Here is a 15,454-nt window from a genome sequence, read left to right as displayed (position 1 = left end):
TAAGTGAAGCTGTCTCCCTGCCAGGGCCAGGAGAGGCGCTGGAAATGGGTTCTCGTCCAATCCTCTTCCTGCTGCTGCTGTTTTTGTTGTAGCTGGCTGGGCACCCCCAGCCCCTCCAGCCCAGCCTCTGGATCCCGCTATCCTGTGATTAGTCCCCGGTCTCCTGCAGACATCTTGGCTGGAGCCTCTGTTTTTGTTGTCTTGCAAGCTATCAGCAGCAGGATTTTGCTCTCATGAGCTGCTGAAAACATCGGTGATGGGTTTGTTTGTATTTGCCTAATTAGGCAGCGAGCTGTGATGCTATCCCAAGGACTGGGATCATCTTTGAAACACAGACTCAGAAGCATGGATTCTGAGAGAGCTCTAGCTCCTTCCACAGTATCATTTCTCCCTCTCGCTACTCCCAAAGGAGGCAAAATTATTTAGAGTCTGGGTCCTTCAGTCGAATTGCTTGGGTTCCAACGGCAGCTGGATCACTTCCTAGCTCTGCTGTCCTGGATGACTCACTTTAGCTTCTTTGTGCCTCATAGACTATTTACTATGTGCCAGTCCCCGTTACATAGGGACCATGCCAGTGCCTCATAAGGTTGTGGTGAAGGTTAAATAGGATAATCTATGTAAAGGGCCTGGCACGCTGTACGTAGTCTATGAATGCTCATTTAAACAAAGACAAAGGTAAGTCATAAGGTCAGGTGGCCAAAGAGGTCTTCATCTTTAGAACGGAGAGCAGACAGTATCTGGGCCCTTTGAGATTAACAGGCAGGCCTCATGCCCTGGGATTGGTTACATAGTTGAGTCAATTTCTTTCTCGGTTGTGACTTTGTTTACCTGACAAACAAAGGGGAAAATCCTTCTTTTTTCCCTCCGGATCACTTAGATTTATGAGATGATGTCTGCGAAGTATTTGAGCTTCTTGGGAGAAAAATGTTCTATCAATATGAGCAAGTGCATTTATAAATCATTTTCTTTGACTGGTTTTTCCAGCTTTGGTGACTAGAAAAACATTTAGGTCTTCAGGGAGGATATCATTCCTGGTAGATTCAGTGGGCCCACACAGTTACAGTGGGAGAGGGCAGGGATGCGGCAGGCTGAAATCCCATAACACCGGGCCTCAGTTTCCCTGTAGGAGAGCTTTTGTGGTGTTAAGTGCTCTACAAGTACTTGCTGAATTGAGTTGAGGGCTGCCATGCCGGCTTCTACATCAGGCAAGCGAGCAGGGTTAATTGAGCATGTAAGTATCTATCATGATTGCCATGATGCTATTTTTGGGACAAGTGACAAAATACAGGGCAAGTATTTCATCAGGAGTTTGAGGTCATTGGCTCTGTTTGGAGAGGCCAACCGAGTCAAGCTGGAGAGGACGCAGGCCCCGTTTGTCAGAGGCCATTGTCTTGCAGCCCTGAGCAGGTCCTGGTTCTGGATCCCAGAAAGGCATTAATGGCACTGGATGCCAGAGGGTTGGTTATCTGTGCTGGGATGACCACCCTAGGCCCCTTCCCTGCTGACCTGAGCCTCCTCTCAGCCACGGACCCAACAAGCCCCTAGTCCCTGATGGAAGGCAGAAACCCACTGACCAGGACCCCAGACAACCTCCTTAGCTAGCGGCAGCGCTCCTCCCAGCTCGGAGCCATCCAGTGCATGAACTATTCAAGTTTGGGAAGGTTGTATTCCCCAGTTCCTCTAGGGTAAAGGCACTCGGAGTCTCTGAAATTGGCTGGTTCCCATAACAGTTAAACTTTATGGCAGCACAGTATATTTTGGAGGGATTTTTGTGTATTTTATCTGTGCTCAGCTGGGCTGCAGTATTCAAATACGTGCCTGCTATTGACCATTGCTATAATGTTTCAATATACATTTTTGGCAAGACATAACTCACATTTTAAAATATTAATTTCCCAGCCATCATGTTCCTGAGTGCACTTCGATTTTTATTTTCCTGCAGCTGTACACCACGCGAGAGGCAAAGTAACTTCTCAGTTGAATAATATTTTTCTCTCCTCCTCCACCCTCAACTTTTCGCAAATCACAGGGGAATGACACCCAAGGGTCCCTTCTTCTGAATTTTACTGTTTATGCCAAGCCTAGCAAACAACCACTGCCTACCCGCAGGACAAAATAATGATGGCTGAGGGGTGTGCGATCAAGGGGATGAGCCATTCTTTCTTTTTTTTCTTCAGGGAAGAGGATGGATTGCAAAAGCATCTGTTTGGTCTTACCGGGTTGCTATTCACAATAGTTAACAAATGATCTGTGGTCGGCACTGGTCGGTGAGTTCCCGTGTCCACCACCAACAACCACGGGAACCCTCACTGTCCACCCCAGGGTGGCTTTGCTGAACACCAGCCTGCCCATGCTGGACATAGTTTGAAATTTATTTTTAATATTTGCTGTCTTTTCTTCCCATCTCATGATGCCCCCTAAGATCAATGAGGTGTCTTGGGGAGTTTTCAGTTTACTTGGTTCCCTTTAATGTGTGAGAAGCCTAGAAGAACCAGGTTGTGACTTGTATTTCCTTAACAATCATGCCTTAATAAATGGGGGCTACATCTCAGGCCAAGACACAGGGACACTTGATTTCTGGAGACTGGACTTTACATGAATCATGTTTGACTTTGGAGTAGATGCTCGAGGGCAATGTTGAGTTAGGCTAGGACCTGCCGAGAGGTGGAGCGTTTGCTTATGGTTAATTATGCACACCAGGGCCTCAAAGTCTAGGGATGCTGGGGGCAGTGCTTGCCTAGCCTGACCTTTCCTGGGGAGTTGCAGTGAAAGCTAGAGATTCGATTCCCAGACATCTGTGAAGATGGGTGCTCCCTAGCAGGGTGGATGGTTGAGTAAGGAAGTGACAGCTTCAGGCCTGCCCCGGGAAGTCTGGAGGTACTCACTTGAGAGGTCCCTGCCCACACCCAGAGCCAAGCCATCCTTGATCCATAGAACGAAGCCATCGTATTCTGGGATGGCACACAGCAGCGTCACTGGCTGTCCTGACACCACCACCTGGTCCTGGGGCTGCTGGCTGAAGGAATAGACTTGCCCTGGAAAGGAGACAAACACAACAGTCAGTTACCTGCCATGCAAGGGCAAGAAGGCTCCCCTCCAGCTATGGAAGCAGAGCAGGGCTGGCCCAAGAGACTGAGCCTCCCAAAGTACCTTGCTTCTTGCTGGGGGGTCCAGTAGAGTTTCCCAACTGGTCTCAGCCCCAGCTCTATTCCTTCCTGTGTGGGGCTGGCTCCCAACTCCAGCCCTTCCACCCACCAGTCCCTAACACACAGACTGGTCTAGCCACACCCCAGCTCCTCATGGGCCATCTCCCTCCACCCTTGGGACATGCCACTTCCCATGCATTGCTGAGCTCCTACTTAATGCCACATGCTTGGGCACGCACTTCCACACCAGGACAGAAACAGGACAGAGACCTCCAGTAAGAAGCGTTCTGTGGTGGCTGTGTGTTAAGAAGGGGGGTGATGGAAAGCAGTGCGCCTTTGGTTAAACCTGAGAATTCAGGAAATCATTTTGCTGTTTCAGCGGCTCCTGGGGTGGGCTGAGGGCCAAGTTCAGAGGGGTGGGTAGTGGTGCAGTGTGGCAGGAGGCGTGCTAGAGGGAGCAGGCAGTCCTGTCCCACCATGTCCTCCCTGCCCTTTTCTTTTCTGCAGCAGGCCTTACTCCAGCCTCACAATCACTTGGGAACAAATCATTATGGACCCCATGTGACCTCAAAATGAGATGGCACAGAACCATCGAAGCAAGTCAATTGACAGTATTTTATTAAACGAACCCACCCACAATGCTTGCAAGATGCCACACTCTGTTTTGAGGTTTTAAAATATCAGTTTATTAATATTCTCATCCTCATAACAACCTAAAAATAGTAGGCACTATTCTTATCCCCATTTTCCAGATGGGGAAATGAGGCACGGGGAGGTGAACAATAGTAACGTGAGCCGTGCTTGTGAATTACTCACCAAGCACAGTGCATGCCCTGACTCTAGCTGTCAGCGTGGCAACGCTGTTAACCCCATTTTACAGGGCTGTGGGAAATGGAGGCTCAGGATTAACTAAATCGCCCAGAGAACTGTGCAGTGAGAGCTAGGGCAGGAGGTGCTGTGAATCCAAGTCTTTCTGGCTCTGAAGACCATGCTCTTCTCTACTAAGCTATGCTATGTGCAGGTCCCCAAGCCTGGTCTTGGAGAGAGTTGCTGATGAGGAGGGGCAACATGATCTGTGTCTCCTGGGAGACCACAGTTGAACGGACAATGGGACATTGACATTCACTGAGCATCTGGCCCTCAGGATGACCAGTGCTTCATACAACCTCTTCTCCTGTAATCCATTTAATTATACTTTAGGGCAGAGATAGTCCCATTTTACAACAAAGAAACCAGGATCAGAGAGGCATAGTAACCTGCCCAAGGTCACACAGCCAGTGAGTGGTAGAGCTAGGGTTTGTGCAGGTGTCCATCTGCATTCCAAGCCCTCCATTTTTCCCACCCCCTGCTTTACAGATCCAGGCCTAACTGAGGCAGAGCTGGACCTGGCGTGCCAGCTGCTGCTCCTGTGGCCTCTCCTCCCAACCTGGGAAAGTCACAGGCAGCCACAGAGGTCCTGGACACTGGCTGCTGCCCATTTTGGGGACAAAAAGCCCCAGGCCTGGGTCACACCTAGGACTGAGCTCTCAGCAACAGATGACCCCAAGGGGGGGACACTTGGTATATATTAACCCAGGGGAGCTGGGATAGCAGCAGAGCTTGGGGTGGAGACTACCCACAAGGAGGGGTACAGATTCACAGTGGAGAGATGAAGGCAGGCAGGAAGGTGGCTGAGTTCAGGACCTGACGAGATCTTGGCAGGGTCTCCGAGGAGTCTCATTAAAAATCAAATTGGCCTTGAATTGTGGGAGTAACACTTTTTATTCTGATTTGAGCTTTACAAATTGGATTTCATAGGACATTTTAATCAGCTATGTATGGTAGGGTTTTTTTTTTCTCTCTGTCTCTTCAAGTTCTCTGTCGTAATTAGACTGTTTCTGGCACCCAAACAGGATAGAAAACGAGGGAAGAGATGAGAGAGGAGAAGGGGAGAGGAGGAAGGGACTGGAGAGAGAGTGGAGGAGTGAAGTGAGGAAGTGGGAGAGAAAAGGAGAAGGAGAGGAAGAGGAGGAAGCGGGGAGGAGGGTGAGGGGGCAGCATGGAGCGGGAGGGGTGGGCAGAAAGGACTCCTCTAGGCTCCTTTCTCTGTACTCTAATGATGATTTCACAGCTCATCCTTTTATCTCAAAATCTTTCTTGCAAGAAGGACAGAGTCAAGGCAGCCACAGTAACTGCCAAAGATTGTGCTATCAGAGAGAATTATCAGGTTGTCAGCTGGACGCGGAGGGGGTTATAGTGAGAATACCTTAAATGGAGCAGTGCCTGAGCCCTCTGAGATGTCCACGGTTAGGAAGCACCTGCAGTGGGTGATGGTCCCAGGCTCTCCCCATCCTGCGTCCTCCTGGAGGAAGGTGCGGGAGGTACTGGGTGAGGGCTCCTGGGAAGGTGGGGCTCAGGAAGCATCTGAGGGCCCAGGGTAAGTTGTGGACTGGTTGGAGCCCCCAGGGAGAGGAGGGGGCTATCACCATGGAAACCGGGCTCTGGAGGAAGGCAACGCTGGGAGGGGGGCCCACTTGAATCAGGCCATGAAGATGGACTCTGAGTGGCCACAGGCTCTTTTGGCGGGTGTCTCAAAGCCAGGTGTGGCAGCAGGCATGAGATCCCTGGAATAACACCCGGGGTTTGCAGGAAAGGAGCCTGATGGGATGGGGCCAAGAAGGAGAGGGCCTTTCGAGGAGGAGGAGCATCTCCCAATGCCGTCAGAGCATGCTTGGAGGTGCAGAATACCATAGGTTGCAGTGAGCCAAGATCCCCACTGTACTCCAGCCTGGGTGACAGAGTGAGACTTGGTCTCAAAAAAAAAAAAAAAAGAAAAGACCTTCCTAGAGGGCTCTCCCATTCTGTCTGCTTGGATCTACTTGGCTTTCCTGTGGAAAGACTGTTTCTGGGGGAGATGAGTACACAGGATAGTCTCAAAAAAACAAATCCACCCAAAGGACATGATTTATAAATTATTATTTTTGGGGATGGGAGACAGTACTCTAATTGACAATTTCCCTTTTCAGTCTAATTTTAATTTTTGCATATTATATTTAAGTCACTAAAAATTCTTTTCTATTTTAAACCAATGAGTTTTTTTTTTTTTTAAATGGATCTTAAACTGAGTATCTAGAGTGGGTAAAAGTTGAGGCGCTGTGGATGAAGGTGGAGATGGAGGGATGGAACCCACTTTTTTTTCAACCATCTGACAGATCTCTCCTTTGGGTTCAAGAGCCCCTCAGAGCACAGCTCTTGAGCCATGGATGTAAGTTATTGCCAGAAGAATGCTCCTCACCCATCCCCTCTTTCTTTTTTTTTTTTTTTTGAGACTGAGTCTCACTCTGTTGCCCAGGCTAGAGTTCAGTGAGGCGATGATGAAGGGTAAAGGCCCCAGTTCCTGTCTTGCAGGACCAGGGTGAATGGATGACGGAGGAGCCATTTGCTGCTCAGGAGGAGAAGCAGGCTTGGGGAAGGCAGTGAGTTCAGTTATAAATGTGTTCATGGAGAGGGGTCCAGACTCCCTCAGGTGGTACTGTCCCAGATAGCTGAGCCTGTGGGTCTGGAGCTGGGAAGGTGGTGTGAGTAACTCACACGGACTGAGAAACCCCCATAGGGTGGGCAGTAGGAAAAGTATTTTCAGGTGTTCTTTCACTTGGTGTTGACCTGAGAATTCACCTCCAAAATGGAAAGTTACAGATGTGACTATCTAAGAGGGACAAGGTTACTCCAGTCTGGGAGCGTTGAAAGTAGCTGTCTTGGGTGAAACATCTAACTCTTGTTGAGGTTTGCACAGATTTTGAACCCAATTGGGATGGCAAGAGGTCATCTAGCCTAAGCTCCTTGTAGACTGGATTGGAAATATAAACAGAGAAGCCAGAAGAACGAGGTGGAGGGAGACGACAGGGCCTTTTCTCTATCGTCTGTTTCTCCTAGATTTCTACTGGGAGAGAGACAAAGAAACACTTTCTATCTCAGCATCGCCATTTGTGCCATTGGTATCTTGATTTTGATATACACATGAGGAGAAGCTTGCTAGTCTCATGAACATTCCAGAAATTGCACTAGAATTTTAACTTGGACTTACAAAAAAGAGGCTGACTACTCTTCCCAGGGCCGGATGAAGGGGTGGAAAGTCCGATACCACTTTCCCCTATGCTTGTTCCTCACCCAGGCTGGGCCAGTGTGGGCAGCCTGTGATTCTCCCCGCCTCACACTTTGTCCCCAGGACACAAAATCCACCAAGGTTGTCCTGGACAGTGAGGATCTTTAATGAAGAGCAATCGGGCTGGCCGAGGCAGAGTGAGTCCAAAGTCACTATAAATCCTTTGCTTACTGATGATCAGGCTGGCGGCCCCTGCCGGAGCCTGCATTGTGCTCATTAGTGGCAGGGAGAGGGATTCTTCCATCGATCCAGCCAAGGCCTGGATGCCAGGAAGACACTGATAAGTGCTGCTGGAAATACGGGCTCTTCAGTGCCCGTGACGGAGCCCATCCATCCCTGCCTGAGGTCACCTGGAGGTCTAAATGAGACTGGGAAGGGCAGAGCAGAGTGGGTTTGTGGTGGCGGCGTGGAGACGGGAGACACTCAACAGCATGTGAAACAGAAACCCTGGCTGTGGTCTCAAGCCTGTTGCTGGTCAGCCGTGGGACCCTGGAGTCCCTTTTCTGAGTCTCAGGCTCTTGTGTCTCCTGATTGGAACATGCCCTCACTGAGCCAGCACCCGGGGTTGTCGGAGCAGCATGGAAGAGAGTGGCACTAAGGGACAGGGATGGAACTATGTCATTAGCCCAAGGGGGAGCTGCAGGCTCGGCTATGGGCAGAGATAGTGCACATCGACCCCTCTTGGAGAGCATCAGTGTGTGCTCCACTAGGAGAGGCAGGAGGCCAGGCCATGGATTGGCTGACTCCAAGATACCCAGCACCTCCTGCTCCCGTGTCTACAGGGTACCATACAGACAAATGAAGCTTTGCCCTTGCCCTGAGCTCCCAGGCCCAGAAGGTGCCAGTTGATGCTGCCTCTGCTACCTCTTAGCTGTGTGCCCTTCGGCCTGACTCTTCTCTTGTCCAAGGGTCAGATGCCTCATCTGTAAAATGCAGGGTTTAAGCTCCTTCCTCCCAGCCCTAATGCTTGATGTTCTAATTCATCCAAAGTCTTATTTTGGGGGCATCCTAAGATTAAAAATAATAAAACCAAGGTGCAAGGAAGTCAAAGCAAGTCTCTCAAGGACATTTGGACTTTTAGGGGTCAGATCTTTATTCTAAACGTTTAAAAAAGTAAACAAAATCATTATTTATGCTGCTGTAGCCTTGTCAGTCAGACATGGTTCTAAAACTTCCACGTGTGTGAGGATCACCTGGGGAACTGGCTAAAAATAATAGTTTCCTGAGCTCCAACTCAGAGATTCTGGGATAGTGGGTCTGAGCTGGGCCGAGGAATCTGCATTTTAATAGCTTCCGGATCATCCTTCTGCAGGCAGTTTCTGGGCCACATCTGAAGGGCACTGTTATGTGCCCACAGCACAGGCTTGTGGGTCTGGGTTATTTCTAGTTCTGACTCTGTCATTGGGTGGCCTCGATCAAGTGGCTCTCTCTCTCTCAGAGCATGCATTGGTGTTCCCACTGCACAGCGAAGGCATTTTCACACCTTTTTAAAGTCCACACAACCCTTTTTGTCAGTGAATTATCACAGGGAACCCCAATGTATAAAATGGCGGAGTCAAAGCTGAGGGAGCACTGGAGAGATGGAGTCTGTGAGATGCTGAAGGATGCCAGAGGCCCTGTGCAGTTTTGATGCTCTTCAGGTGTCCTACGAAGGGCAATGTGGCTGCATCCCACTGACAGTGTGAAAGCAGGCCCACCAGGTGTGCACTGCGTGGCTGAAGCACAAGGCACCTTGGTCTTGCTCACTGAGCCTGCGTGGAGCATCACGGCTCAGACCTGGTGCATACAGAGGAGTCTTCTCATGGCTGCTGGAGTAATTCCCAATTGGACTCAGGCCATCTTGGTGCAATGTCCTGGTTTTTTCCCCTCTTGGAGACCAAATACAATCAACTCTTAATTATCTTTGTTAATGAAGAGGATCAAGGGTGTGAATAATCTAAAATGATGGACAATCCAAAATAATGAATAATCGTTAAGTAACATTCATTTTCAACTTTGGAATGCATTTTGATATTCATATTTGAATATGGATATGTTTGATGTTCTACGAATTTTTAATACTTAAAAAAAAACCTCAGCCCAGGAATGAGGCTCCCTCTCTGCCTCCTACTGAGCTGGGTGGGGAACTTCACCTCTGGGACCGGCCCAGAGCTAGAGTCAGGGGTACCCCCACCTTCCCCATCTCCTGTCTTTATGGCTTGCACCTTATCTAGGAGGGGATGGGGATATTAACAGATTTTGCTTTTAAAGGACTTTTATTCCCTTTGGACCTCATGCAAATAAGAGCAAAATAAGAAGCTGTGAAATGTTAGCAGAGGACTTCATTAAGCAAACTTGGTGATAGCATTTGCCAGGAATGGGGACAATTTGCCAACAGATAATTGAGCACTGACTATATATGTGTCCTAATTAAAAAAGTGATTCTTCTTCTCACTGCCCTGGGATTGTGGGCTGTCTTCTGGTGGGTTTGGGGTATTAACCACAACTAACTCTATGCAAAGCACTTCACATTCATTATCATACCTAATCCACCCTCATAGCACCCCATGGAGTAGGTCCCATTATCAGCCCCCATGTAGAGACTCGAATATCATAGCTCCAAGCCTGATGTCCCCCGTGAATGTGCCCTCCCAATTCCTCTTCTGCCTTGCCCTGCCTCTCCTGTCACCCACCAAACAGGGGCCCTGTAAAGCCTCAGCTGATCTGCATCAACCAAAGAGAACAAAGCAAAACTAACTTGCCATTACTGCCCCAGTCTCCCTGATTGTTGGAGGTGGAGATGTTTGTCAAGAAGAGGTTTTGTTCTGGAAGGCCCTCGAGAGGAGGGAGAGGCAGTGTGTGGACCGCCGGGGCACCCAGCCTGGGAGGGGGGATTTTCCACTTTTCCAGCAGGACAGAGTTCCTTAGAAGCAGGTGTAGCCTTGACTCACATCCACCATCCTGAGAGATAGAGAATCTTTCCCATTTTATGGACAAGGACACTCAGAGAGGTTAAGTAACTCATCCAGGGTCACGGGGTGTGGTAGAGCTAGGGTTGGAGCCATTTGAGTCCAGGGCTGGCTCTTGCTTTCCCAACAGTAGCAGGTCAGCAGACGGTGTTTGATCTGTGTGGCTTCCTTTTCTGAAAGCAGAGACTGACTGCTGTGCCCCCTACCTGCCCCTGGCTGAGCTCCAAAAACGGCTTTAAAGCTGATGGGAAGCTGATAGGGCAGCCCCTGCCCTACCTGAAGACCAGGGAAACCTCTCCCATGGTGCCCTTGGTGCTGAGATCAGCTCTGTCAACAACACTTCAGGGCACAAGTTGTCCTGCACCTCGTTTAACCCTAACCTTCCGTGGCCCTATTCAGAAGCCCTTTGCAAAGGCCAATCCCTGGCCACAGCTCTCTCTGCTCAGCCCTGGGCTAGATCAATAACGACTTCCATTCACTGCCCTGCTGGAGCCTTGGGCCTTCGCCACTGCCACCATGGTGCTGAGCCACTTAGTCATTGTGGATGACCCAAGGAGGACCAGCTGGTGCCTGCTAGTCCCTTCTGCTGGGGCACAGGGTCAGGGGGCAGCACAAGGGCACAGGGTCAGGAGGCAGCACAAGGGCACAGGGTCAGGGGGCAGCACAAGGGCACAGGGTCAGGGGGTAGCACACGGGCACAGGGTCAGGGGGCAGCACAAGGGCACAGGGTCAGGGGGCAACACATGGGCACGTGGTCCCATTCCTGTCTGTTCCCCAGAACAGCTCTATTTTCCGTCCTGGAGTGCCCCTGGAGATGGCGACAGTGCCTCTAATAAGAGAGTTACTCATAGCTTCATGGAGAGAAGACAGCAGCTTTCAAACCCCCTCCCCTAAACGCAACAATATTCGGTAACACTTGGCATCTTGGGGAGAGAATTCATGTCTGTAATTAGTTACTGTATATCACCGTTAGTACTCTGCTCAGAATTTACGGGGCAAATACCATTTAACTGCACAATAACTACAGGTCCTTGCTGCTTATTGCGTAATTTACTAAGGCTGGAAGCATGGGGCAGGAGGGATTCTGAATGGGAGGTATTGTAACCCCTTGAATCAAACTTTATGAGTTTGGGTTTGGCAGGGAGGCAGCTGCTTGCAGCCAGCTCTCTTTGCTTTGTTTTGCAGAGTTGGCTGGTAGACTGCTTCCTTCCCTTGATTTATTGCAGGATGATAGGTCTGGGACTAGGGGTGAGACTGCCTGGGGCTACCTGGGGATATGGAAAGGACTTTTCATAGAGGGTCTTTGGCTGAGAGTCTGCAGCAGGAACCCAGGCTCGGGTCCTGGGGGCTCCATCCAGGACAGTAAATGGGCCCTGTCATTTACTCCCTCCACAGGGCTGCTTTTTGTATCTGGGCCAGTGGGTGGGGAGTGCAGGGAGCTGTCCTTGGTTGGCAGCAGCAAGATAATCGCCTAAGCCCTTTCTTCTCTTGCAAGTCCGGTGTTGCTTGGGAAGCGGCCATTCCTGGACACTTGGCCGACATTCCTGGCCTTAATCTGCTTGAGCAGAGTCTGTCTTTGTTTGGCCGTGCACTGTCTAAACTCCTCTAACCTATTTAGGCCACAGGGAGGGGAAAAGACAATAATGAAAAACTCAACGTGCAACATTGCCTTAACGCAATCTAATAAATTACTTGGTACCTGGCTGCCAGCTCAGACTAAGCCCAATATTGCCTGCAGTAATTATTTGGATCAAATGCAGTTTATCTGCTTCATATTTGTGCTTCTGTGCTTGGTGGTAACTTATAAATGTCATCGTGGTGTTTATTTGTTATAATGAAACTTAATGTCATTGGAAGCCAGGAGCAGAGCTGGTGGGGCAGCAGGTTTAAAACAATCTCTTCATCTCGGGAGAAGGAATGAGCCAAGATAACATGAAACTGCCCTATAGGGAAGAGATTTGCAGAGATGGTGTGTCCTCGTGCTGTGTGGTGGACGGGAGTGAGCCAGGAGCTTCAAGCTGGCACCAAGTGGAGCTGTCTTTGCCTCCAGAGACATCTATCTGGAGCGGGGAGACATGGCTGAACTTCACCCTGCACTGCCTCATCTGTCTTTGCTGCTTTTAGGGGTGGGAGGTGTTCAATCTTTACACAGCCTGATGCCTGCCTGGCATAAGAGATGAATAGGGATGGAAATTAGAGCCCCCAGGTGGGGTACAGGGGCTCACACCTGTAATCCCAGCACTTTGGGAGGCCACTGAGGGAGGATTGCTTGAACCCCGGAGTTTGAGATCAGCCTGGACAACATGGTGAGACCCCATCTCAATTAAAACAAATAAAATAAAATAAAGAACTTCTGGATGACTGCATTATGGAGAACAGGCCTTCAGGGAGAGGCTTGGAAGACAGCAGGGTTGGAGAATAAAGGGAGGTATTTTCAGGGCCCAGAAAGAAGGTGGCAGGGCTTTCTTTCCTGGTTCCGGAGGGGCACTGGTGGTAGGAAGCATGGAACACGAGCAGGATAGGGAAGAGCTGTCAAGGGTTGCAGGGCAGAGCCCCCACTGGCAGAAGTCCCTGGGATAAAAATGGGCCGTTTAACGTAGAACCCAGGATGTTGGCTTCATACAGTCCCGGACTCTGCCATTTCCTAGCTGTGTGGCTTTGGGCAAGTTATTTCTCTTTCCTAAGTTTTATTTCTTTATGTGGAAAATGGGAGTGATAATAGATACCTCTCAAGATTCTGGTGGTGATTAAATGTAATGATGCGTATACAGTGATGACCGTGGTGTTTGGCACACAGGATATATAATAAATAAGTGGCTGTGGCAGTGATTGGCACATAGTAGATGTTCAATAAATGGCGAATGTATATATAAATAAATAATGACACTTTCCACTTGCGTGCATAACAAAGTCCTCTTCTAAACAGCTGAGCTTGGATTTAGACCTCACAATTGTTCGGGGTTGATCTCCTCATTTTACAGCGTGGAAATGGAGGCCCAGTGAGGTTATGGTAACTTGCCCAAGGCTACCCAGCTAGTAGATGGAGTGGGTCTTAGTTCTCCTACCTCCCAGGGCAAGGTTGCTGGCACCAGTCAACACTGGACAGCTCCCAATCTGTGCTGGGAGGCTGAGCTCATCCTTCTGATGAGCTGCCTTGCTCGTTGGAGACCAGGCACAGAGCCTGTGCTGACCTCCCCAGCACAACCTGGAGGCAGGGGCAAGTGGGCCACTTTCTGTCCATTTCATCTTAATACAACATTCAGCATTCACTCATAAAATATTCATTTTCTCTCCTCAGTGACATGCTCATACAAGGCTTCTAACATCATAAATATGGATGAAGATTATTAGTCATTTTTATTTATTCCACTAACCCCTCCCCACCTCAACACATCTTTTGTCTTGCTCTCAGTACAAATGGGACAAAACTGGGGTATTAACCTGTATCTCTGATAATAATGCCTTGCATCTTGTGGTACTTTATACTTTTTCTTTCAAATCATCACACAGTTGTGATATATACTTTCTGCTTACAACAAATGCATGGAGGAAAGAGGGCTAGCATCATGAGTATGCCCATTTTGCAGATGAGAGAATATAGGTCAAGAGAGATCAAGGTCAAAGTCATATTATAAGACAGGAACAGAACTCATTTTAAAAAAATGTTATTACTATTTGTTTGTTTGACCTCCAGTGAAATGTTCTCTGGGACACAGTGTGTTTGCTTCACACAAATTAATAATCTGTATATTATTTTATAAGTTTATAAAGAGTGTTCATCCATGATACTTAGCAGGTCCTCACAAAGCAGGTATGATTTACTCTTGTTTGTCAAAGCTCACACAACCAGTAACTGGCAGATCTGGGCTCTAAAACACTATCTCCCAAAGTGGATTCCAGGGAACACTAGTCCTGACACACGCTACAGGAAAAACGTTTTGTGGTCGATTGAGTTTGGGAACTCTGTGAACCATATCTGCTTTGGGTGGCTCACCATGGTCTTTGGTGTATTAGCGTCTCTGGGAAGTTCTGCAGGAGAGATTCTCATTTTGTTAGGTCTCATGTAGCTTCTCCCCACTGTGTCTAATCATGAAGGCTGCATTTGACGGAAAACCTGTTAACATGCTACAGAAATGCCGCCTGTGTGTGCGTGGGATCCCTCCTCCCCTGTGTTTTTGGAGGCATTGAGGCTTAGAGTGAGGCTGGGAGAGGAGCCTGCAGGGGTGAGGACGGGGTAGGGGGCCCACTGCTGGGGACTACCAGAGCTGAAGTTCCCCCACTCAGGCTGTGTCCTCTCTTTCCTTCCGGGCAATGCAGAAAATTCACTCAATATTAGGCATAGTCAGCCCAGCCCATATCTGGGGCAGGATCAGAGGGATCGCCTGAGTGGCTGAGCGGAGGTCTGTGGTCAGTGCATGGCAGGAGATTCAGGGACAGCAGTCTTTGGACATGGGGAAAAATCAACAGGGACACACAATGGGGGCTCAGTCATGTCTGTCTTGGATGAGATGGGAAGTCACCCCATCCTCATTGCCCAGACACAAAGCTCCCGAGGCAGGGTGGAAGTAAGAAGGCCGGGCTGTGGTGCTCAGCGAGTTTACTCTAACAACTGTGTGCCTTTAGGTTATGGGTCAATCTGCCTGAGCCTTGGTTTCTTCCTCCTGAGAATGAGGATGACACCAACCACCTTGTGGTGTGGTGAGGATGAGATGGAGCAAGTGTGCGAAAGTGCCCCCCTCGGCCCTTGTCTTTGTGTGTCAGCTCCATCTCTCTTCTGATTTTTTGGAGCGCCTCAGTCAGAGCAAATAGCTTTCCACCTCCAGTGCTCCATGAGCCTGTCATCCGTAACTCCCTTTAGTTATGCCACCAGCCTGCCTTCTGCCATTTTATTATATGCCTAGCTCCCCACTGGATCTGAAGTTCTCTGCAGGCTGTCGCCAACTCTGTCAGTGCCCACTTGACCATCTTGAGTCTTCAGGCCAACCTCCCATTCCCGACATCTGCACCCTTCTTTTGAGGGCTTTCTCTTTAACTGCAAAGGCCACTGTGCCCTCACACAGAGCAGGCCAGACCTGCCAGGAGGCAACACCCCACCCAGCAGCCCTCCACCCATGATGCCCCACAGGAGCTGGTACATAAATAGCCCACCCCTTGGGTGCCCTAGCTGAGAGGTGGTGTTCAATAGCACTTCTCAGAGTTTCTCACTGGGACTGGGCTCT

General features: G+C 49.4%; 1 protein-coding gene across 8 annotated transcripts in view; it reads right to left on the bottom strand.

Moving 5' to 3' along the window:
• Positions 1–15,454, bottom strand: part of KIRREL3 (kirre like nephrin family adhesion molecule 3) — a 563,974-nt gene that overhangs the window by 98,433 nt on the left and 450,087 nt on the right. For all 8 annotated transcript variants that reach the window (XM_037736196.1, XM_037736201.1, XM_037736200.1 and 5 more), the window contains one exon: positions 2,886–3,035. In XM_037736196.1, the coding sequence (XP_037592124.1) occupies positions 2,886–3,035 (150 nt within the window). The remainder of the gene's footprint in view (positions 1–2,885; positions 3,036–15,454) is intronic.

Source organism: Cebus imitator, unplaced genomic scaffold (genome assembly GCF_001604975.1).
Source record: "Cebus imitator isolate Cc_AM_T3 unplaced genomic scaffold, Cebus_imitator-1.0 Scaffold0, whole genome shotgun sequence".
NCBI lineage: Eukaryota > Metazoa > Chordata > Mammalia > Primates > Cebidae > Cebus > Cebus imitator.
The sequence above is the reverse complement of the archived record's forward strand: the minus strand, read 5'-3'. Positions and strand labels throughout refer to the sequence as shown.